Here is a 24,056-nt window from a genome sequence, read left to right as displayed (position 1 = left end):
TGCTCCACAGGAAATTGGAAGAATTAAAAATTACATCCCCTCACTTGCCCTCCTGCCTTCACAGTCAGGCCAATCTGATTGATTTAATCACAAGACCTACATGGGTGGGAGGGCCGGAGGGTTAGTTGTGGGTTCTAATTATGGTCTTTATGTAATTGAATAAAAGTCTACTGTAAATTCTGCAGTATTACAGGCACATCATAGATAATTAAATACTTCTCTACAGGCATATACTGCCATTCATTGAATAACATTTGTCACTGGACATATACCTCCTCAGTTGAAATTACATTAAGTATTTCAACTGGGAAATTAAGGCAAAGTTCCAACAGCCCTTTGAAAAGCCAAGTCCAGACAGGTAGTGCAAGATGTGGCTCTGTTGTCACAGAGGTAGGAGCAGTGTGGGAGCAAATAGATATTTCTCCCAGAACTTATTTTCCAGGCCCTATATTATTGCACTACTGCAAGTTTAATGCATGCGCATTATTCAAAAATCCAGACTGACAAATGAAAGTGTGATCAAGCCTGGCTGAAGCGTTCTGAGGATAAGCGTTTTGAAACAGGGCTAAGCTCAGAGAGCAAATAGCTCCGGTAACTGAGATGTTTGCCCTCAGTGTGCTCCAATAAACTGATTTACCTTTCTACTTTTTTTCCCCTTTTTTTTGAAAAGAGCTGACGCAAGTTTGTCAAAGGGAGTTGTTGGGTGTAGCAGCTGTTGATTGGTTCATCCCATACACTCCCATTTGTCTTTAAATCACTGTTCAACTGCTCTAGGTTGCATATGAGTAAACTTTTTCTTACAGGTGCAATTCCTAAAAGATATAACCTGCCTAGCAAGTGAGGAAAGGAACCTGCTCAACTCAGAGGTAGGCTTTTTTTCTTAATAGAATTTTATCAATGTATTTCAGACGCTGGCTACATCTTCAGAAACTGGGAGTTATAAATTTAATTTATCTGTAAATATAAGTGCAATATGAAGGATGTGCTCCTTAAGATTTACTGACATGATAATCCGTGCTGGAAAATATCTTTGGTATTTCTTCAGGAATGAAATTTAGTCTTCTCTTTTGTACAGGAAATCAAAACCTAAGCAACCATAGAAGGAGCAAAAGTATTCAGAATTGCCCAGTCAATTAAGAAATAAATTATTTAAGAAATTAATCATTGCTTTCCTTTGCAGCCCTTGGCTATTTTCTGAGAATTTTTTCCCAGGCTCTTGAGTTACTTGGCTAATATTTCTTTAAACAAAATAATTTGGGAAAGTGGGCTTTACATTTTAATTGTTTATTTCATGGCTGAAACATTTATTTCATTTTGAAATAGCCACATAAACAATAATTTTATAAAGTCACTGTGATGAAGAATCTGGCAAAATCTGTTAAATTGGATACCATGGCAGAGATTGCAAATACTGATATTGCAAACCCCATGAAAGTGTTAGTCGTATCTATGACCCGGCATTATTTGCCCAGTGGTTGTCCATTCGCCTGATGTTCTAACTGCAGACTGAACAGAAATCAATAACATTGTGAAATCAGATGCCAAAAGTTTAATCATTTTCTGAATCATTGCTGAAAACTACTGCTTAATAAATGATGCAGAACAGTACCCTATACTTGAAGAGGAAAATTACTCTTATAAAGATAAATAGCTACCCTATAATAATAGGTGATTTTCTTTTGCAATGAGTACTTCCATTTTAATACTATACTTTAGGAAAAAAATCTTTTCTGTTCAGCCAAATGCTACAAGAGGCAGCAAAAAACATCACTGTATTGAAGAGAAGTTTGAGCAATGCTGGAGTTATTTCCTTTGTATGTTTAGGCACCAAAATCATAACTCTGAAGCAGAAAGCATTAAATCAGGGAAGCTAAAGCAGATGAACCTTGGTGTTTCTCCTCCAATATTACAGGCTAAGCTTCCGGCAGGGCCCGGGCCTGCCCAGTCTTGGTAGCTGCGCTTTCACGCCACCCCTGCCCTTGTTGCTGGCCGTTCCCCTGAGGAGCAGCAATCCGGCCCGCACAAACCCCTGAAGGGGTGCAACTGAGCGCTCAATGCCAGTGCATTCCCCTTTATCTAAATACCTTGCAAACCGAGTAAGGAATCCAGAGCTACAAGGTCACACCATGTCCGCCTCAGGTGAAAAAGTGACAGCTCTGCCTCTTCTGTGTTACTTGTGGGGAGAACGTTACCAGTGTCTGTACATCTCCCAAGCCTCTCAGTACCTGCAGTGCTAGGAACATGAAGACAGGCATTGCCACCAACTAAAGACTAGCTCTGTCAAGTTCTACCAAAGTTCAAAGACATCAGTGGTCATAATCACAGTTATTAGTGTTTGCAGCATTCGAATCTAATAGCAAGCCTGGTTTATGGGGCTCACACTCCCCACATTTATGCCAATGGCTTTCTGCTCATGGTTTGCAAACCTCTGGAGTTCTACAAGCCTCTCCCTAAAAAGTTACAACTGCAAGAAAGCAGCTACTCAACAAACTTAATTCTGCCACCTGAGGCTTTGTACTTTCGCCAAAAGACTTACAGGAATTCACAGATTAAAAACAATAAAATAAAATAGAAAATCACTGCTTTATGCAGTAATTCCACAACCTCTTGAGGTGATGCCCATAAATCAGATGACTTCTGTAAATGTTTGACAGGGCAATGTCCAGATGATTCTTATGCTGTAACATGTATTTTCAGTCAATTTTTCCAAATTGTTTGCTGTGCTGCACAGGCTTTCATCCTCAGCCTAATCTTTGTGCTACTCAACTCCTAGTAACTTTTTTGTTTACTTTTCCTCCATTTCCCATCTCTTTGAAGATCTGTATTTTTTGGACTCCCATTTCTGCAAAAGACATTTCTCCAACAGCTGTTAGGCGCTGCACACAGGGGAGGTTTTACCCTTTACCAGGACAGGGATAAGCACGGTTAGATTTGTTTGCCTGACTTTTACACCGCAGATTAAAAATAAGCATCAAGAATTGGAAAAACTCTCTTTCTCAGACAGGGCAGCGTCTGCATGTGAAGACAGTTCTGTGAATGAAACCACAGTTGTTAGGGCTCTGTTGGGGGTGGAGGGCTGAAGAGGGAGTGTTATTGGATTTTTATCTCATGGAGTTATTCATATCCTGAGCTGGCAGAATCCCCCAGGCACTGGAATGTGAGTGCCAGCAGCTCTGCCCTGATGCCTGAGTCACTCATCCCCTCACACACATAAGCACTCCGTGAGGTAGCAGAAAGAATTAAAGCCAGCCGCTCTCTCTGGTAGGAAATTTCCTAATGCACTGTGATATTGCTTCTCATTTTCAGTTGCCTCGTCTGGGTGAATGTTTTTAGTAAGGAGAAAGGAATTTGACATTAATTTCTGGCCTGGAGTCAGTTTTAACCTCCAGGGTTGGTATTTAAAGTTTATATTTGCATTTTAAACACATGCACTCCAACATCTTGCCACTGCAGATACACTTGTAGACTTTCTTAAGAACAGCATATGATCATTATCAGAGGACAGCAAAGGTCTAGTCATTGAGTTGGACCTTTACAGGCATAAATGCAAGCCCAGGAGAAAGGCCATTAAATAATTGCAGATTTAGTGTTGCAAAGAGCCAGACTTAGAAGTTATTTGTTGCAGTTTTTTTCTGATATTGTTATGGAGTGCTGAAATGCATTTGGCATGTCATATTTATGAAAATTGTAATGAATCTGTCCAGTGTGCCTGATTACAAGACAGCAGGTAAATGGCCATGAAAATGTAACTCTGGCCCCAAGCGTGTGATCTCTGATCTCTGCTCACTCCCTTCACTGGTGTCCCTTCAGCCATGGAATGGAAATACAGAACTCATCAAGGAATATCTTTGGGAAGGGAGAAGAATTGCAGAACTGCAATGTTTCTTGCACAGTGTTTTCCTCTTGAATCTGATAATAAACAAATGAATTCACATGTGTAGCTACAGATGAGTCTGAAGCCCACAGATGCTAAAATCCCAGATGTGAAGTTCTCTTTTTAAATTTGGATCACACAGTTTCATTTGGCCCATACAAGATATAAAGAGTTGAGCATTTATTCATATGATTTTTAAAAGGCAAGAATTTTTCTCATGGGGTAAAGATAATCTTACATCCATGTAATAATCCTGTGTGAGACAGAGCTTCCAGTGATGGGTCAAGTAAGAATTAAAGACTAGTCCACTTACAAACAGCAATTGGTCTATCAGAATTGCACCTTCTAATTATCAAAAAATGATCATACAGAAATGCTCACTTCTGTCAGATCTCAGTGAAAAAGACAAATCTACAAAACATTTAAACCCGTTTCAACATTAATTTTACAACAAATGGGAAAGCCAGTTATGCTCCTGTTTTTATCAGAAAGAATTTCTGCATCACCCTCCCCTAGAAACTCAAAAGCAGCAATTCAGGAAATTATTTTCTGCTGGCTTTGTATTTTTTCCAGATGCTGGATATCCGCTGTGCATCTGCTGGCCTCTGCATCGTTTACCATTTGAAGGGAGACAGGAGAAGCAAGTGCTGGCGTATAAAGAGGCTTTTATGCTTGCCCAGAATTTTCCCAGTCTGCAACAGTTTCCCCTCTTAATGCTATTACAAAGATCAAACACAAACCAAACAATTCACACTGGTTTATCTAATTTGAAGAAAACTCTAATGAGTTCTGTTGTGTTTTGTTTGCAGAACAGAGTGTTCTGGCAGTCCCTGCATGATAGAGAGGACCTGCAAGCAGAAGGCACAGTGCTGTTTACCCTGAAGAAGCGAGTGTGTGTGCTGGAAAGCGCTGACCGTTCTAATGGATCGCATGGAGCTGCAAAAAGTCAACATCGAACCTGATGACCAGAGCAACAGTGGCGAAAGCCTTGAAGACAACTGCACAGAGCCAGCTGATTCGGAAAAGACTGCAATTAGGAGGTAAGCATTTATCTGTTCTGTTAAAACAGATAGCAGTAGAAAGCAGTAATCAATAAACAATCTTCTCTAATGGCATCTGGGAAGTTTTTCCACAGCACTGACCCTCCCTGCTCTGTGCTCTGGAGGACAGTGTGCCCAGAACAGCAAGGCAGCCAAGGTCCCCCCTTGCCTGCCACCACCTGGACTGACATCTGCAGGCTCCTAACACAGAGTACTCCTTGGCAATTTCCATCTACTCCAGTTGGATAGTAAATGTGTAAAGTAATGCACTCTCAGAGCAGTTCAGCCTGAGCACACTGAAGGGGAATGCTCCCCAGGGCAAGGTACGGAGGGCAGCAGGGACAGTCCACCCTCAGACATTCCAGCAGAACCCACCATGGCACTAACACCTGCGTGGCTGGAAAAAGACATCTCAAAACCAGCCATCAGTCTCTAGCTCTCAGCTCGCTGCACCCTCCAGCAACTATGTCCAACACAGCAGTTGCAGGGCCCTTTGCTCCCCAGACATGGAGCGTGTGCTCAGCTTCAGCATGTTACTGGCAGTACGGATCTGCTTTCCAACCTCTGCAATCAAATGTAATTTGAAGATTACTGGGTCTAAAACCATATTCCACATCAAAGCAAAGATCTGTTAAACATGCCATTGGACATGAGAACTTTACAGGAGAACAGAGCTTTTTTATGAAGGATCTTTAAACATTCATAGCAATGTCAAAGGAAAGTTTCCACTGATGATAAAAGACATTACTTAAAATGTGTGTCATAAGATTCATCTAATATTTTCTTATTTTTCTTTGTATTCAGTCCCTTTGCTAGTGATGATGCAGAAAGTCAGAAGTTCCTTACAAATGGATATCTGGATAAAAAGAAATTGGAAGACTACAATGAAGAATATGTAAGTTTTATTTGTTTTTAATGAGTGAATGGATAATTACAAAGTAGATTTTATTGACCTGATTTTTTTTCTAAAGCTGTCGTTAAGCAAAATTATTCTGGAGCCCGGCCAGGATAATCTTGCCTTTCAAAAAATAAACACATTTTCTAACAGTTAGTGCAGCAAACCCTTTCTGTCATCTTTCAAGTAAAAGTGAATCTTTGTTTCACAAGTAATCAGAAAAAATCCTCAGATCACAGTTGAAGTTCAATAACATCTCCAAGTAACCTCAGCTGAGATGTGCAGACAGGGTGGGTTTGCACCCATTTTCCTGACAGAACCTTGGGCTCAGAGGGACTTTGCTGTTCTGACAGCCAAGTAGATCTGTGCCTTAGTGCATACATGTTTGTATTTCTAGTTTCCAGCATCAGTGTAAATTAATCTACATTCAGCTGCATTGCTTTAAAGAAAGGACATTGTTTTGGCTTTATGGTGCTGAGCATTACATGGTCAGCACACCTCCAACTCCCTAGACAATTCCACAGGCAAGTAGAAGTACAGCACCCCTTCCTGGGGCATGCACGTGGGTACCTTTCTGCCTAGGATTTAATGTTACTCAATTTTTAGTGAATTTGATGAAATGAAAGGCATTGTTTTATCAGTTGTGTTACAGATTTTATTAAAGAATGAGCACATATAATCAAAAATATTATTTGTGATTGTAAACTAGAATTAAAAGCCACGTTTTCTTTTTCTTTTCCACTTGGTGTCAGTTGTAACTCACTCACACACCATCACCTCCCTCCTAGGTTTTGTCCTCTTCCATTCTTCTGCTTCCAGACCTAAGCCTGCAGCACTCCTTTCTTTCCTCCCCCCGAGACATTTTTAGTTCCCTAAAGAAAATAGCACATTCTACTCGGAGACAAACTCAGTAATCTGTTGTATTCATTTTTTTTGTAAATCTGAATATATAAAGAACAATAATTGAGAAATCTATTGGATAACAGCACCTATTTCCATAGAGACTGGCCAGCACAGCCAGTCTAACTGTGTCACCTCAGTCACCTGTCAGGAATGTAGGCCTCCTCCTGACTGTGACAATGAAAAGAGTGGAAAGAGGCAAACTCTTCCACCACAGCTGCCTTTGAGGTAAAGAGACTCCTGGGCTTGGGAGCCTTGAAAAATCTCCACTTCTAGGGACCAGGGGAGCAATACAGGGAATACCAGCAATAAGGATAATTAGCCAGTCATGCTCAGTAAAATGCAAATGAATTGCCATTTTCTGTTCTTGCACCCAACAGCACAGCGGTAGAACTTCCTTTGGAATGTCTTCGTTCAACCTCAGCAATGCCATTATGGGCAGTGGCATCTTAGGGCTCTCCTATGCCATGGCAAACACAGGAATTATCCTTTTCATGTAAGTACATAGAAAAAGAATCAAATAGAATATAAGCGGGGACTGGAGCTGAAGATTTTATGATTAGAGAGGTATGTTAAGCTTGGTTTGTTAGCTGAAGATTCTTGAAAGATCCTCTGTAATGAAAGGACTTCAGTTTCACCACAAGGAACCATCTACTGCCTAAAATCCTTTTATTTTTTAATATTTTAGACTGCCTTTGTGTAGGAACATGACTATGAAATGATACTGTGCAGTCAAAAAACAGAAGGGAAGAACAGCATGCTGGTCCTAAAATAACAAGGGGCACCTTGCCAGTTCAGTATGGGAATCCAACAAGGGTATTAAATCACCCTTAAATACATTTGCGTCACCCTAATTATCTAATCACTACATAGAAATGGAAGAAGAGCATTCAATATAATCTGAACTGGCAACATGCTTTGAGTGCAAGGCATTCACATATTTATTGTTGCTACTTCAAGACTGTCAATGTGCTCAAAGGACAGCATTGGTCTGTGACTGAGAAATAGTATCTACATAGAATGGATTTTGATAGTAACAAACAGCCATGGGAAGTTTTTAATCGATGGTTAACATCTGGCTCCTTTTAATGAGACAAACAAAAATAATCGGGGGGGGGGGGGGGGTGTTGTTTGTTTTTTTGTTTGTTTGTTTTTAATAACTGATTTTGATTTTAGATAAACTCTTAATTTTAGCCCCCCATGAGACTGGAATAAACTATGGTATTACTGTGTGACAATAAGCCATTTATTGACATTACTGAAATCTAGCATGTTTTTACAGAGCTTCCTGCTTATGGAGACTGCGTAACTATGACAGCAACAGCATTTGAAACGTTACATGTAGCTTCCAGTTGCTAAGAAACATCTCCTGCTTTGCCAATATAATTTTTAACTGAAAATTAATTGTAGATTCAAATGCTGTTCTGTATAAGCAGTTCATAGCACCTACACTCACCTGGTTTAGATATGGTATTTGCAGAGCAAAAGAAGGAAGGCAGTTTTAAAATCGACACTGTATCAGGGTCAGAAAAATGTAGGATTTTTTTCTTTGAGCACTTTTACTAACTGGTATGTTCATAAATGATCACTGAAAAGAAAACTGTGATATGTTAAGCCTCACTAACAGAGAAAAAAATATTACCTTTATAATATCTTTATTTTGAAACTCTGTTCATACTGACTGGTGGCTAAAAATCTGATACAAGACTAATGACATTAGCTCTGTTGGCAGTGCTCAAGTGGGGAGTAATATTAAAGCAAAAAAACAAAGGCAACTTCCCCCATAGCTCACTTTCTTTACTATGCTATTTCCATATTTCTTGCATGAGAACATTCTCCCTTCTGGCAGAAGAAGGAGTTTTATTTAAAAGTATAAACTTGTGTGTTGATATTGTTACACCCACAGCAGTTATCCACTTGCTTGAAGTTCCTGTTTTCACAGATCATTATGTTAGTGTTAGTGGGACAGAAAAATCCCATCTACTAAATGGAAACTATTGAACATTAATTCTAATTTAGGTGATGCTTGCAGCATCATCTAACTCCCCAAAAGTTCCAATTACATCCTTCCCACAGGAGAGGTTTGCAGTGGCACCAGAGCAGCACTTCTGCTGCCCAGCATGATTTAACAAGTGCAGCCAGGAGGACTTGGATTTCCCCCACCTCATGTGTCAGGACACGGAGATCATGTCTCTGAATAGCAGCTGTATGGGGGCCCCTGACCAAGGAGGATACCACCCCAGCAGGATGCACTGTCACCTCAGACATGATCCCCCCTTACATGAGCCCACAGTAGGAGACAACCCTGTCCACATGAAGGTGGTAGCACTGTCTGTCTCTCTTGAAGGGGGAAACTTCAGAGGAAATTGTGATGGTCTGGTGGTCATCACCCAGCCCCAGGGCCTGTGTCTGCTCCTAGACTGTAACTCATTTACAAACTTGGCTGTCAGTGTCTCCTATATCTATACCAAACCACGTGTTCAGTGGAGTAGAAGGTGTGGACACAACCTCCTGTTCAGCCATGGGATAAGGGGCATCCATACTTTCTATCTCTGTCATGTTATCATTGCATTCTTTTCCTCACCAGCACTTGGGCAGGCTGATGACAAGATGGTTATGGTAATAAGATATGCTGTCCACAGTGCTGTGCCCCAAAAATGTCATACAAAGCTACATTTTTCACAAGCAGTTTCAAGAGGCAGATAGCTGAAATCACACGGGATGCACCTGTTGTGTAGAAGGAACATGGTAGTAATCAGGATTATTGAATTCAGGTACCGGTACCTTCATGCAGACTAAGACTACAAGACTAAGCTACTGTGCTCCAAAAGCAGGTTTTCCAGTGTTGTGCCATGCTTTAACGTTATGCTGGATTTCTAATGTACTTACACAGCAGACAACTAACACCCACTGCACAGTGATATGGCAGTGACCAGCCAAGAGCATCATTGAAGTTGTCCCAATCACAATTTGGTTTTGGGTGTTACTGAGACACACAAAGCAGTCACAAGGAGACAGAGGTTTGGCAGGGCAGAGGTCCTTCTCCGATCCAGCTCAAGGCTGAATCCAGGCAGAGAGAGCCCCTTTGTTTATTTCTTACTTTTTATACATTTGTGGGTCTAGCAGAAGATTGGCTTCTGGGGTTTTTCACCTTTCAGCCAAGTGACTAAACCAACTGTCAGTTACAATTGTTTTCAGGTTAGAAATATGCAAACAAAGGACAGAGAATGAAAAACAAAGGATTTGTTTATGTTACATATGTGGGAAAAAGGTAGAACTGCTTCTAATATTGTACCATAGCTAAAAGATCTGACTCCATTTTTATGAAAATTCAAAAGGCTTTAAAAAACTCAGAAAAAACAGGGTAACATTTGGGTTTCATTTTTGTGGGTTTTTTTGAAGTTCTGATTAAGGAGAGATTTGAAAATGAGACGTTAGTGGGCAGGTGAGAGTCCAAAACCAGATTATTGCATAGAAATCTGTTTACTTTAGTGAGATCTTGTAAAAGTATAAGATTCTGTCCTTGTGGACTAGCACAGAACTGGAACTTACTGAAATTAAACAAGCTTTCAGAGGGCCTTTAGACTGTATAAGGTGCAACTGTATTCACAAGTAAGCTACAGTTGGCACTTAGCTCTGTATTTAGCACTCGGAGAACAAACTTGCTGAAAGCTATTTACATGTTGAACTTCACGAGAACTAGCAAGAGTATGTTTAAATCAACCGAGTGTCTCTGATGTCCTGCTTAGGATTCTGCTTTCTACTTTGCCTTGCAGAGTTTTGCTGCTCAGCGTAGCAATATTGTCACTCTACTCAGTCCATCTTTTACTGAAGATATCAAAAGAAGGAGGTAGGAGGCTGTGATTAACAGAGAGTCTGTATTGCATGCATGTGTTTTACCTTGGAATGCAATTTATCAAGTATGACCAATGTAGTGGCCCACTTTTTTTTGTTTGTTTTGGTTTTGTTTGTTTTTTTTTCTTTTCAGGATCATTAATATATGAAAAACTGGGAGCAAAGGCATTTGGCTGGCCTGGGAAGTGTGGTGTTTTCATTTCAGTCACAATGCAGAATATTGGAGGTAAGAGATGAAAGTTTTCTAGCTTCCAATGCTCTTCCTACAGAACACAAGTGATTTCTTTCTCTCCTCTGTCTGGCTAAATGGCATCAGAGCTGAGCAAGATACAGCATACATTGTATTGTAAAAATGAAGGATATGAGGAATTCATCTCACTTTTTTCAGTTACCTGACACTTCAGTGTGTGGTGAAAGACAGTTGCCTGGGTTCTCTCCATGGCCAGTGAAGAGGCTTCAGTGATGGCTAAAGTGGCCTGACTGACAGTTCTCAAGGAACTAGCCATTCTCTTTATTGAGTATGGCTCAGACTCTTCTTAGCATCTAGCTGAGGCATCTGCTTCAACTTAGAAAAGATTAGTCTGACCTAAAAGGAACAGCACAGGGTTCTGACTTCATAAAAAGCTCTTCAGCAGTTAATTTTTCAGCTGAATTCTCTCCTTCAAATAACAGTTGGGTTGTGTTATTCCTAAAATGTGTATTTAAAGTAATTTTTGAAAGTACTCATCCACAAAGATACTTCCTGTGAAATATCTATCAAGTAACCTCCTTTCAGAACAGGAGACTTACCAATACAAACAGTAGTGATAGAATGTACATTCATTCAACAAAGTTTTTTTCCTTTACTATCCCAGAAGAAGCCTTTTAGGAGGCTGAAGAACACCAAAACTGAAAGGAAAAGGTAGTTAGTAATTTTATACAGATTTCTTAAGGTATTTGGTACCTAAGAGATTAATTGAAATTGAAATTTAAATTAAATGTGTCACTAGTCAATTAAATATATGCAGGCTTTTTGACAATTTCTCTGTTGTAACTTACTATGTTTTGCAAATCTCCATCAACAGATCAATACTGTCCTGTTATAGCAACTTTGCTACACAGAGTGTAGCAAAGGTCACATCTCTGTACTGCAAAAGACTTTTTGATTTTGTTCATAAAAGATGATATTCTTTTGGTTTATGTTTTCTTTTTTATTCTTTTATGTTTTTCTCTTTTATACCTTTCTTTCCTCAAGCCTGAATATCAAATTAGTTGAATTCAGAAATTAAGTATGCTCCCCTATTAAAGAGGAATAGCTATTCCTCTAGTCCTTGTCTAGATTGATCCATAGGTCACCAGAGACCTTTCTGTGACAAATATAAAACAAATGAAAAAAGCATTACTTCTGGCAGTACATTTTAAATGAAATGTATAGAAGTCTACTCTTACACCAGAAATCTTGACAACTAGTTGATTTATTTATATATAGAGAAGACACTGGAAGAAAGAAGTTGAAAGTAGGAAGGATAAGGTAGCTGAAGAGACCTAGAGGAAGTAATAAAGTTACTACAGAATGGGGGAATGGGGATGGACTTCATCCATTGGAGAAAAAAAAAATAAATATATATATATAACAAAAAAGCAAAAGGAAAAGTTAAGAGTGATTTAAGTACGCTATAAATTCAGTAGTAACTCTATTGTATTCTAGATGTCATTCAGAGATTGTTCATACCAATATAAAGGATTTATTTATTTATTTAGTCATACCCTTATTTAAACAAAACTCATTTCTCTACTTTAGCAAAAGCTTTTCTCTTTTTTTGGAACTCCAGTTTACTCTGAAGGTGTCTGTTTTGTTGGGGTTTTTGTTTGTTTTGTTTTTTTTTTCCAGCTATGTCAAGCTACCTTTTTATTATTAAATATGAACTTCCTGAAGTCATCAGAGCATTTATGAAACTTGAGGATAATTCTGGGTAGGTGCTTTTTCCCAGCCTGAGCCTCAGATTAAAAAAATTTCCCTTTGATGTCAATGATGATTGTTTTCATTTTTATTCTTCCTCTTTAGAGAATGGTACCTTAATGGGAACTACCTTGTCATACTTGTAACAATTGTGGTTATTCTTCCCCTCTCCCTTCTGAAAAGCTTAGGTAAGCTTCATGCCCTGCTTTAGGTCATTTCTTAGTCCTGTTAAGATCGTGAATTTATGTGTAACTGAACTGCTTTGTTCTGTTTTGTTTTGTTTTTCTTGCTGCACAGGTTATCTTGGTTACACGAGTGGGTTTTCGCTGACCTGTATGGTTTTCTTTGTCAGTGTGGTAGGTGACTGTTTGGGTATTGTCTCCAGCCAAACACAGACTCTGTAAACCTTAAACACTTTTATACTTCATACCATGACAATTTAATGTGGGTGTTAGAATAGCCCCTGCAAGTGAATCAAATCAACAGCCTATTGCTGAATGAAGTCAGAATTAAAAATATAAAAAAATATTAAAAATTAAAAAAAAAAAACCTTGAAAATAAAAAATAAAGCAGGAAAACATCAGAGACAGAGTAACAACAAATACTTGCAGAAGAAGCAGAATTGGCAGCACTTGGTTTTTTGCTTCATCTCTTTCTCAGTGTCTGCTTATACTTCTGTTGGAATACCACAGACGTGTAATCTCCTATAGTGGAACTCTTCTGATAATATTGTCTATTTTTTTGTAGGTGATCTTCAAGAAATCCCAAATACCCTGTCCTCTTCCCATCATGGACCATGGGGTTGTAAACTGGACGGCCAGCAACAGCACAGTGCCAATGCACCTGGTCATGTTATCAAATGAGTCACTCAGTTCTGGTGTGAATTTCATGATGGATAACACAGCTGGGCACTTCCCAAGCCTTGAGGAGCCAAAAGATACCTCCTCAAGAAGCGGTGTAGAATATGAAGCACATGGTGACAATAGTGACAAATGCCAGCCAAAATACTTTGTGTTCAACTCACGGGTAAGGGAGATTCTACAGAGTTTGTCTTCTACCACTTGTACCACAGCTAAACTGCTGCCCACCAAAAGTCAGAGGTACAGCCATGACCATTCTTACTAATGGGAGCTTTATTTTACAGACTGCCTATGCAATACCCATCCTGGCATTTGCATTCGTATGCCACCCTGAGGTGCTACCAATATACAGTGAACTTAAAGAGTAAGGTTCTTAAATTTTGTCCGATACTTCCAGCTAACTATAGATAGAGATCACTTTCTACATGTTGTCCCTTGATTGCTGGTGTGTAAACACCCACATGATAATGATTTATGGCTTTCCATAGTATGCAGATTTTGGCTTTGCTTTGATCTTATAGTCAGATATTGGTGACAGAAACCACTACATTGATGAATATTATTTAGTAAAGGAGAAATCTGGACAGTCCTTCAAATGATCTGAAATAAACTGGGGAACTTGGTTGCACTGAAACAGATCAGTCTGGTTTTTAATAATACCTAAGTGTATTCTCTGTCTGTATCAGTTGCTGCTTACTCTTAAAGTTTCTTGGGATGCCATTGGTTTGAGTGTCTTAGATAGGGTCTTCACTCTGCCTGTTTTGCTTAATAAATATCAAAAATCAAATACACTTCCTCAAACCAGCACAGATTTGATAGTTGGGAAGGGCTAACAAAAGGCATTTGTTGAGCAGCAAAAATTGCATTACAGGAGGGTGTGTTGCAAAACTCAAGGAGGCTAAGAACCATTACCTCCTATTTCAGTAGATTTAACCTCAAAAACAATGAAGGTTCTCATATTACTTGAGAAAATGCTTGCAGTTCCTATAAGATGAAGATTTTCTTTAACCAAAGGATTTATGAAGAAAGGATGTGATCTGCAAGGGGTTCTTGAACCTGCAGAACAGCCCTATGTAGAAATAAGGGTATGTTCATTTAGAGATGACTGAAAACTCCTGTCTATTTTTATTAAAAGACCTGTAATTCTAGTCCCTCAATTTTTTTAATGTGAAATACACCGTTTGAGATTGACATTTAATAAATAGTGATATACAAAACAATGTGGTACATTTCTATGTTGCCACAGAGAATGCACTAGAAATACAGTTTCAACAGCAACAGATTTTGTAAATCTGTGCTGCTCAGCACAGAGTTTTAAAGCATCAAGAGCTCTATGTAACTAATATAGTTGCTATGAACTTACTATCCAGTGAGGCTATGTCAGAAAGCTAAGACACTTCAGAGCACTTCTTGTACAAAGAGAGGCTTTATAGGACTGTTATTCTCTTTCTTTCATACTTCAGTCGCTCCCGAAAGCGGATGCAGAATGTCTCAAATATCTCCATCACTGGCATGCTCATCATGTACCTTCTGGCTGCCCTGTTTGGATACCTTACCTTCTATGGTAGGTCAAAATCCTGCTCTCTGCAGAATTTTTCCTCCCTTTTTAATGCAGGCAAGCTGGTTCTATCACAAAGACTCAAGTATTAATGCATTTTCTGGGGGCCTGAATTCAAATTTTGCAACATTCAATTACAATGCACAGTGTGTAACCTTCTGAATGAGCTGTGGGACTTATCCAACTGTCAGACAAGAAGTTCCTCACCTGTGAGAGACTCAGAGGCACATACTAGGGGAACTAGTTTTGTTTCCCTTGACTTTATGAACTCAGACAAGAAGCTGCTGTAAACTTGACTCTTGGCAAAGACCAAGGGTACTAAAAATACTCTAGTGCTCAACAGTTTTACATGACACTATTAAGTGCTATCCAATCTGTCTCTGACGCTGCTAGTTCAGTTTCATCTATGCTGAAAAACAGGTGCAAATCATTCTAGTGTAAAAAAACCTGGATGAGCTAGACTAACTGATAGTCAAACAGAGCAGTGCCTCTATTAACACACCATTTTGTGCAAACGCCACCTCCTTTTACCTTGTTAGTTCCTCCATACAGCAGAGAAGTGAATGCTATAGCACAACCTGCTCCCTATCACTGGGGCAAGAGGGCTCTGTTTGAGAGTGGGGACATCTGGGTGGAGGTCAAAAGGAGCTGTTACCAGTTCAGTGAGTTGTTTCATATCACAGAAATTATTTTTACTTCAGGTTCTACACCCACTTAATGACTTTCTCAAAGTCATCTCAAAGATACTAGAGTACAAAGCATCACCTCAGAGCTGTATTACCCTCATCATCTCTGAATGATGGACTTGCATCAGTCACAGTGGGAAAATTCCTCTTTCACGTCTAGCCCATAACTTATATCTAATGACAGCAGCTGAGCTAAAGTTAATCTTATCTCTTATCTGACTACAGTATAAAGATCCTTTTAAATGTATAATGTAGTGCTTGAGTGATTCAACTCCTTTCTGTTTCCTCTTCATAGGAGAAGTTGAAGATGAGCTACTTCATACATACACTAAAGTGTACACCTTCGACAGCCTTTTGCTGTCAGTTCGCCTGGCAGTGCTGGTGGCTGTAACCCTGACCGTGCCCCTTGTCCTTTTCCCTGTAAGTAACATAGCTGAAATCAGGGCTAACCCATATACAGTGACTGAATGTGATCAGCACAGACAGATTTTAACACTTAACAATAGTAAGCCCGAGTTTTATGTTTAGAGGGGTCTGGCTTTTCATATGCAGTTTGACCAGAGCATGGACCTTAGGCAGTTAGGGTTGCAAAATTTGAAAGACTGAAATAAATCAGAATTTAAAAATAAATCAGGAATTACTTCTCTGTCTCTCTCTGGCTCTTTCTGCACTATATTTATCAGAGCAGTTCTAAGTACCAAAGTCTTGGAGATATACTGACACCACTTATGAGATTCCCTAATAGAGACACAGTCACCTACTATAGCATCCAAACTTAGGACAGACACATGAAGCTCAGGCATGCAGGACTCCCGTACTGGGCTTCCAAAGTACAAGGACAGAGGGCCCTTGTGCTCACCTTACAGGCTCAAGTCAGTGGACAGGTGAGGAAACTAAATGCCAGAAAAAAGAGGCCTAAAAGAGCTACATAGTCAATTGTCTGAGCAAAGTTTGGAGCTTCTGAGTGCTCTTCACTGGGAAAAACACAGTAACCACAGTAGCAGGGACAGAAAGGCACAGCTAAACAACGAGGAGACTGACTCTTCTCAGGGATCAATTTCCTCCAGTGAGCAGAGCTCCAGGCTCCTGAATGTGTAAGACTATGCCTCATGCCGTCCCTGAGCTACCATGCAGCAGAGGAGAAAATAACTGATCATCACCATTTGGTTTTGGGAGGCTGGTGTGTCATTAATACAGCATGTACAAGCCCAGCACCATGCTGCTGGAGGGCTCCCAGCAAGTTGCATCACACCACTGTGTTCCCATCTGAGTAACCTGGGGGTCCTGTTGCTCCATTGTCCGGGATGCAACACACGCTCTGTGTAGGTACTCTTCCCAGGCTTTCTGACAAATTCCTAAGAGCAGTGATCACTGTCCAGTGTTGTCTACTAAATAATAATAATAATAATAATAATAATAATAATAATAATAATAAAGTTCAGGTATAAAGCACCCAGAGTGGTCAGTTCTTCTAGCTCAGAGAGCTCCAGTGCCCTACATTAAACATCACGTTCAAACTACTGGTTAAGTGTTTAAATTAGTCAACAAATTGAACAGCCTTCATGGGAAAACAAGCTAAGGGCATTGCAAATGGCTGTCTGTGAGGTGTAGTATTTTGTATAAAATTTTCAGATTTCTGTATAATCATTTTTATATTTGAATAGTTAGCAGTTACATACCACAGCACTGATTGTTCTATTAAAAGAACTCCTGAGATAATACCACTTGCTTGTAAACCAGAATATCAAAGAGCTTTATACATTCTATCAGGACAGCCAGCTCAGCAGATCTTATATACTTCAAATAAGCAGTATAATCGTATCAACTATTTTTTTTTTAATTAATCACCCCATTTGTATTTTCTTAAAATAGTCAGAACCTTTTATTAAGAAGAAAAAAAAGTTATTGCATTGCCAGAAAAATAAATTAAATATAGATCTATATACCATTAGTCACTGTAAAATTTCAATTTGATAGTTTCTTTTCAAGGACTGTGTCACAAAAGGAATAATGCACAATATGCTGACAGTAAGTTCACAGGAATGTAGGCAGAAGTTTCTTTCTGTAAAAAACCTGGTTTGCACCAACCCAAAAGCTGGACAAAATATTTTCAGTCTGCCTCTCTCTTCCTAATAATGGTTTACATCAACCTGAAAAACAAGAAATATAAATCTCATGGTATGTTTTCAAGTGATGTACTACACTGAGATAACCCCACATATTTATTCAATTGCCAAACTCACCCAGAAGTAGTTATATGCTATTTTAAAACAACCAAAGAGAAGTGTGTTTGGAGCTTTCCTGAGTGTAATAATATTTTTGTTCAATTTCTAAATATATACTTTTAAGTTAATTGTGGTACTTAAGAATAACATTATCTCCAGCCATGAAATTGATTTGCTTTTCACCTTTTTTCTACTTACCATCTTTTATGTTGTAAAAGCAAAAAAATATCCATGATGTTTGCGAGAGTCAGTGAAGCAAAAAAGGTTCCTCTACAATACGGTTTAGGATTATCATTTCCAAGTGGCATAGAAAAATATGCTTTTCTTTTCAGATATGTACATGTATATGTTTAATGATTAAGTAAAACAACAGCTTCCTCTACCTCTCAGGAAAGTAAACGACAGCATTCTTGCGGGATTTTCATCAGGTTCAGGAATACAGCAATTCATATTTGACCCATGCTCTTTTTTTTCCTGCTAATCAGTACTTAGAGTGGGGAGTTCTTTGAGGATTTTTTTTGCTGATATTAGCATCTTTCAGTTGAACAGATTTCATGTCCCTGATTTTACACCCTATTTACTTGACTTTCTCCTACACTGCAAATATTTGAGTTTCTGCATTAAACTGTGAACCCAGTTCTCACAAAACTACATCAGAGTGAGATTACATTATGGGAATCAAAGACTGAAAACACATTTTTTCAGTCAGAATTTCTCACAGCAGAAGTAACTAATATAGATTTTTTTTTTAAGTGAAAGCCAAGATAAATTAATTGCTGTTTTACTTTCCCTGCTGTTTTTCATCTTGCAGATCCGTTCATCTATCAGTGCGTTGCTGTTTCCCAAAAGACCATTCAGCTGGATAAGGCATTTCCTGATTGCAGCAGTAATTTTGGCTTTTAATAATCTGCTTGTAATTTTTGTCCCAACTATTAAAGACATTTTTGGATTTATCGGTAGGTTTCATAAGTACTTTTTGTTGACTCTGTTATCCTTTCTACAACATATTTACATTCATGAACTGAAGGTCAATCTCTGTTAGGGTCTTACAGCAGAGTAATGTAAACACAAATTGAAGTTAAAGGGGATGTGAGAATTCCCAAACAGCTGACAGACAAAGCTACAGGCTACCCAACTTTATTGTTATTTTGCATGAGGCACAAGGAATCCAGTAATCCCAATATAAAACTGGTAAGGAATTCCCATTTTGACCAAAAGGGAATTTAATATATGTGGAGGAGAGGGAAATCACCTTTGGTTTTCAAGCACCTATAGTATGAAAAAGTGCACTGACTTCCAAACTGTTGTGCTAGAAAGGGAAGAAAGTGACACATTCCTTTTGATGTTCACAGTTCTCTCCCTACCACCTTCCTTTAGCCAGTTTTGGCCTCTGAGCAGAGGTCCATGAAGAGCTTCCATGCTTGAAGACTCAGGGATGCAGATGTCCTTGAGAAAGGTACCTCCTTGCGGTTTCTGCAGCTGATTTGCTCCTCCCTGCCTTTTATACCCATGCTAGACTCTGCTGAGCAGAGAGGAGTAGGCACTTCTTAGGCACAGATCATCCACTCTCTTTTCGATACCTGCTTTCCAGGGTCATCCTGCCCTGGGAGTGTCTATTTGCCCTTGCTTTACCAGCTGACATGCACGCATCTCCACCATGGGCAGCCACACCACTTTGAAAAAAACCCTCCCAGTGACAAGTGTCTCTTCGGGCCTCAAGCAGTCAAATAAGTGTTTGGACATCCACAGCTCTCCATGAATGTTGTCTACAGAGAGAGCCCTTTGTACAGCTGGGCTCAGAATGGCAACTCCCTCCCCCACAGGCTCTCTTTTGCAGGTGCACCACTCTGCTTTCCTGTCAAAGGGTGCAGCACTCAGCTCTGCTCTCTCTTCCAGGAGCCTCTTCTGCTACAATGTTGATTTTCATCCTCCCTGGTGCCTTCTACCTACGAATTGTTAAGAAGGAACCCCTGAGGTCACCCCAGAAAATTGGGGTAAGAGAACTGGGGGCAATTGCAAAAGGAAGCGTGGGAGGGTGTGTGATTTCCACTTTTCATTAATACTCAGACCTTTGACTTGCAACATCTGGCACTTGCTCCTAAATGGTAGGGTCTCACTCAAAATGCAGGTTAGGCAGTGAGATTCACCTGAGGCTTCTCATGACAAAGCCTTTAGTGCCCTACTGCTCCTGACACTCACCTAAGCGTTTAAGATAAAGTTGTCTTAAACCACTAGAAAAAGGGGCTTACTTAAACTGATCTAAACTCCAGTTAACACCTGCATTTTCTTAAATAGCACCAAGACAGTCTGTAAGAAGTTGTTGGTTCATGCTAGAAGACCAGCTGTGGATTAACAGAAGGATTTGAGGTCAGGGTTAAGAAGGAAGTTGTACTCCAGAGATAAATGAGTAATAGTGAGCTCTCCTCTGAGACAGACCCATACACCTATAGGATACATATACGAAGGTCTATCATTTATGCACAGCATGTGACTGTATGTCATGCTGGACTGCCACTGCAATACTTTTAGTCCTGAATATCGGTAACTGTCTGCACATTTAACTATCACTGAGGAAATGTTCTTTGAAAATGTAATTAGAAAAGTTATTGATGAAATATATTTGTGGGCACATAATGTAAACAGATGGGCATATATAAATATATATATATATATGTTCACAAAAGTCATGTGAGTTCAACTGCTACATACTTCAAGTATAAAAGAAATTTATTATGATGAAATTATTTCTATAATATCTTTTGTAGCTGTTACTGTACAGAGACTGTGAATATTTTTTCATGTGCCTTTGTTCACTCTTCATGTTGCTGTGTGTTAGACACATCTAGAATTTCGCACCCTGCACTGAGATCACATACAATATTCATCTTTGTTTCACAAGACAGAGTATTGTTAAATGTGGACAGATTATGGTAAGTTAAAGCTCCACTAAAGCAAAGGGTAGACAAGCATCTGAATCACTTGCATATACACAGAAATACTGTCAGATAAGAGATATGGGCTTACCTGTTTGTTTAATAAGGATTAAGAAGATTAACTCTGAAATTATTCTTAATATCAGAGACTATGATCATTGACTGAAATTTTGTGATTTTTTAAAGATAAAAAAACCAGTTGTTTCTTTGTTATATTTTTTATTATTGTTCACAGCACCAAAGTGGGTTGTTTTCAGATATAGCTATGTAAAGCCCTTCTCTCTTGGACTGAAATTCACACAGGACTAACTTTGATACATATATCCCTGTAAACATTATTTGGGCTTTAGCCACATAGAATGAGCCAAACTAATGCAGATCCAGTGGGACAATCTGTGAGCTACCACCTGCTTAGTCACTTGCTTTATTAATTAAATTTCATTTTCCAATTGCAGGCTCTAATTTTCCTCATAGTTGGCATAATATTCATGATTGTGAGTATGACTCTTATTGTAATGGACTGGATTTACAATCCCCCAAGTTCAAGACATCATTAACCTGTGAAGACAACCAAGTGCTTTTTATAACATAAATATTTGTATTGTGCGCTCTGAAGAACATCTAAATGGGATTGTTATTCCTAGCTAGTAACTGCAGTACGTTGAAGACAGTTCCTGGTAAGGCCACAAGAACCCAAAGGAGTCTACATCATCCTTGTCAATAAGGATTGTTATTTATGCATAGGAATCTGAGCTTAACATTTCTGGCCAGGTGAAATGAAAAGTGTGGTGTGAATGCTTTCCTTTTTCAAAACCAAAATAACTTTGTACATAGTCCTCAAAAATAACTTGGTGTCACCCCTTTCAAAATCTCCCATAATGATAGTAACCACAGTTCCTAGAGCCTTGGAAAGGTAATGGCCAGAAAACCAGTCAGTACCTTGTTTTCGATCTGAAGATCGTAGGAGTGGCTGCCCAGGTCCAAGAGAAAGGGTATGGTTTCTGGGGGGGATCTGGAAGGTGATTCCTCCTGCCTGATAGACTGACCAGCCTATCAAAAAGACAATGGCTTTGACAAGCCAGTGGACAAAGCTGAGTGTTAGGTTTGTTGCCCAGATTTGTCACCCAGTTTTTGTATAGAATAAAGCCCTTTGACACAGATTCTCTTCTGGGGCACGTGCTTGAAGAAGAGTATTTTCATTTTATTTTTAAAGATGCCTGTGCTGGAAGTATCTGTCATTCCTGCTGTAGGGGTTTTTCTGTTCTTTAATTTTTAATTGTTGTGTGAGCTTACATCACTGAACAAGTTGTATCCTCCATAAAAACTTGTCTTCCACTCTCACAGGAATTTAAGGAGACCACAAGGTGTGACAAAGCACCCTATCCAGTATTGTTCAGTACTTGTGTATTTGATAAATGTTCAGTGCAGGAAACTGTAATTTGCTATATATAAAAATATATGTATTTATGTACATAATTTTTTGTTCTCCTCTAGTCATAAAAATGTTACCCTGTGGTACATGTTTTTTGATTTTTTTTTATGTGTCACTCTGTTTTCATAGCCACACACTTAATACTGTTTTGAAGGAAACATATTGAACTGGTGGGTTTGTAAAAGGTTCATTTTTATTCAGTGGTTGAAATATACTGGTAGCAGGGCCTAACAGCTACCTGTGTAAAAACACATTCATTTGTTTACTACTTTCGTTATAATAAATTTCAAGATGTTTTCCTCTTGAGAATTTTTAATATGTCTTAAAGATTTTTGTTACTATTGCACACCACAAATTTGAATATCTTGCTCAATTGTTGTACCTCATCTTGTCTATGCATATGTCAGCACTCAACAACATCCTGTATAGTTAAGTTATGCGAGGGTAACAGCATTACTGACAATCTCAAGTGTATCAGGCTATACAGCTGTGCAAGACAGGAAAAAAAGGGTTGCATTCCATGCTATATCAATGTTTAATTAACAGTCAAATCATGAATTGGGCTGTGTTGTGGAGTACTCACTACATATGCTCTCTGCACACACCAAGTAAAACCAGCCAGAGAGGTCTTGCTGACTCCTTAGCAGAGAGAATGAGTGGGAAGGTGCGACGGTTGAGTTTACCATGCTTACACAAATCCAAGCTCATGTAATTGGAGTTCTCATTTTCTGACCTAGAAATCTGTTGAGTACATACCTGTAAATTCAGAAGGCTGTGAAGCACTCAAAAGTTGTCTCTGCTCCCACCTTGCCTTCACACAAAATTCTGGTTTTGTGTCTGTGTGTGTATAAATTGTGTATGCTTACAGATTAACTGGAAAGGAATATCACATATGTGAAATGTATATGAACATCAATATAAAGGAATATATATATATTCCATGGCAAATGCTAACTTTCTGAGCAGTATTATCTGCCCACTTGAGCACTATATCCTTAATATACTGGGAAACATTTCCTTGTGAATGCTAAGTCTGGCTTTGTATTTTTTAAAGAAAGCAGTGCCAATAATACTTTTCTCTATTTTAAGTAGACTAATACAAATAATGTTGCTATATTACTGATAAGACCTTTAACATGGACTAGAATTAATAGTAAAACACCACCATACCTCTCTTCGTGTTACCATTACTGAGAGTTGTATGTATGAAATTGTAGCTGCATCTTTACTTCAGAGTAAAAACAGGTATTGTGACTACAGCTGAGTGTACAGACTTAGGAATTCATGTAGTCCACCTAAAATATACAGATGACCTCAGGAAAAGTAACAGAACTATGGAACAATGGCATAACTCCCTGTCTTTTTATGGCAAAAAAAGACAGAGCTAGAGGGGCTGTAAAATGTAGAGTCTGATCACAGTGATACACAGCTGCTGCACATTGTGGGAGTAAGGGCATTATTACTCACTATTAGCACTGCTGGGAATGCTGGATGTTGGAGTTTCTTATTCATTTTGTAATGTTGACAATAGGCTTGGTGAGGATTTTTATTATTAGACCATCCATGAATGTATAATAAGTGAATTTTTCAAAGGCTGCAAATTATTTTTCATCTGCTTTAGTCTAGCAGGAGAAGAATTTTTGTTTTAAAACCAAGCAGAGTCAAGGTGGCAGCCTTAACACAGGTATTGCTACAACTTCATTCCCTTTTAAGAGAGAAATTTGTGTATCCCTGTATTCATGGATGAGCAAGATGGCAGCCCCTTCATGTAAAAACCCTTTGGCATTCCCTGTTTTCTATCTATTTATGGAGCTGCACTGATGTCATTGGGTATGGTGAACGACTGGTGTTAAAAAGTG

At 39.0% G+C, this 24,056-nt stretch overlaps 1 protein-coding gene across 3 annotated transcripts; it reads left to right on the top strand.

Moving 5' to 3' along the window:
• The first annotated feature begins 777 nt into the window (after positions 1 to 777).
• Positions 778 to 22,489, top strand: SLC38A4 (solute carrier family 38 member 4). 3 transcript variants are annotated; one of them, XM_040063242.1, is made up of 16 exons: positions 778 to 866; positions 4,689 to 4,914; positions 5,719 to 5,809; positions 7,090 to 7,205; positions 10,486 to 10,559; positions 10,698 to 10,790; positions 12,435 to 12,516; positions 12,609 to 12,691; positions 12,801 to 12,859; positions 13,251 to 13,529; positions 13,648 to 13,727; positions 14,827 to 14,927; positions 15,903 to 16,027; positions 18,644 to 18,788; positions 19,729 to 19,826; positions 21,221 to 22,489. In XM_040063242.1, the coding sequence occupies exons 2-16, from the start codon at positions 4,796 to 4,798 to the stop codon at positions 21,320 to 21,322; spliced, it is 1,647 nt and encodes a 548-aa protein (XP_039919176.1). In that variant the 5' UTR covers positions 778 to 866; positions 4,689 to 4,795; the 3' UTR covers positions 21,323 to 22,489. The 3 variants fall into 3 exon arrangements, with proteins under 3 accessions (XP_039919176.1, XP_039919175.1, XP_058276399.1); XM_040063241.2 differs by having other exon boundaries at positions 4,684 to 4,914; XM_058420416.1 differs by lacking the exon at positions 778 to 866 and having other exon boundaries at positions 4,552 to 4,914.
• The last annotated feature ends 1,567 nt before the right edge of the window (positions 22,490 to 24,056 follow it).

This window comes from Hirundo rustica, chromosome 4 (genome assembly GCF_015227805.2).
Source record: "Hirundo rustica isolate bHirRus1 chromosome 4, bHirRus1.pri.v3, whole genome shotgun sequence".
Classification (NCBI taxonomy): domain Eukaryota; kingdom Metazoa; phylum Chordata; class Aves; order Passeriformes; family Hirundinidae; genus Hirundo; species Hirundo rustica.
The sequence above is the reverse complement of the archived record's forward strand: the minus strand, read 5'-3'. Positions and strand labels throughout refer to the sequence as shown.

Excerpts from the sequence above, each read along its gene's own strand:
- SLC38A4 (XM_040063242.1), top strand. The coding sequence starts at position 4,796 with ATGGATCGCATGGAGCTGCAAAAAGTCAACATCGAACCTGATGACCAG. Across the intron at positions 4,915-5,718 it reads GAAAAGACTGCAATTAGGAG|TCCCTTTGCTAGTGATGATG; the intron begins GTAAGCATTTAT and ends CTTTGTATTCAG. Across the intron at positions 13,728-14,826 it reads ATATACAGTGAACTTAAAGA|TCGCTCCCGAAAGCGGATGC; the intron begins GTAAGGTTCTTA and ends TTCATACTTCAG.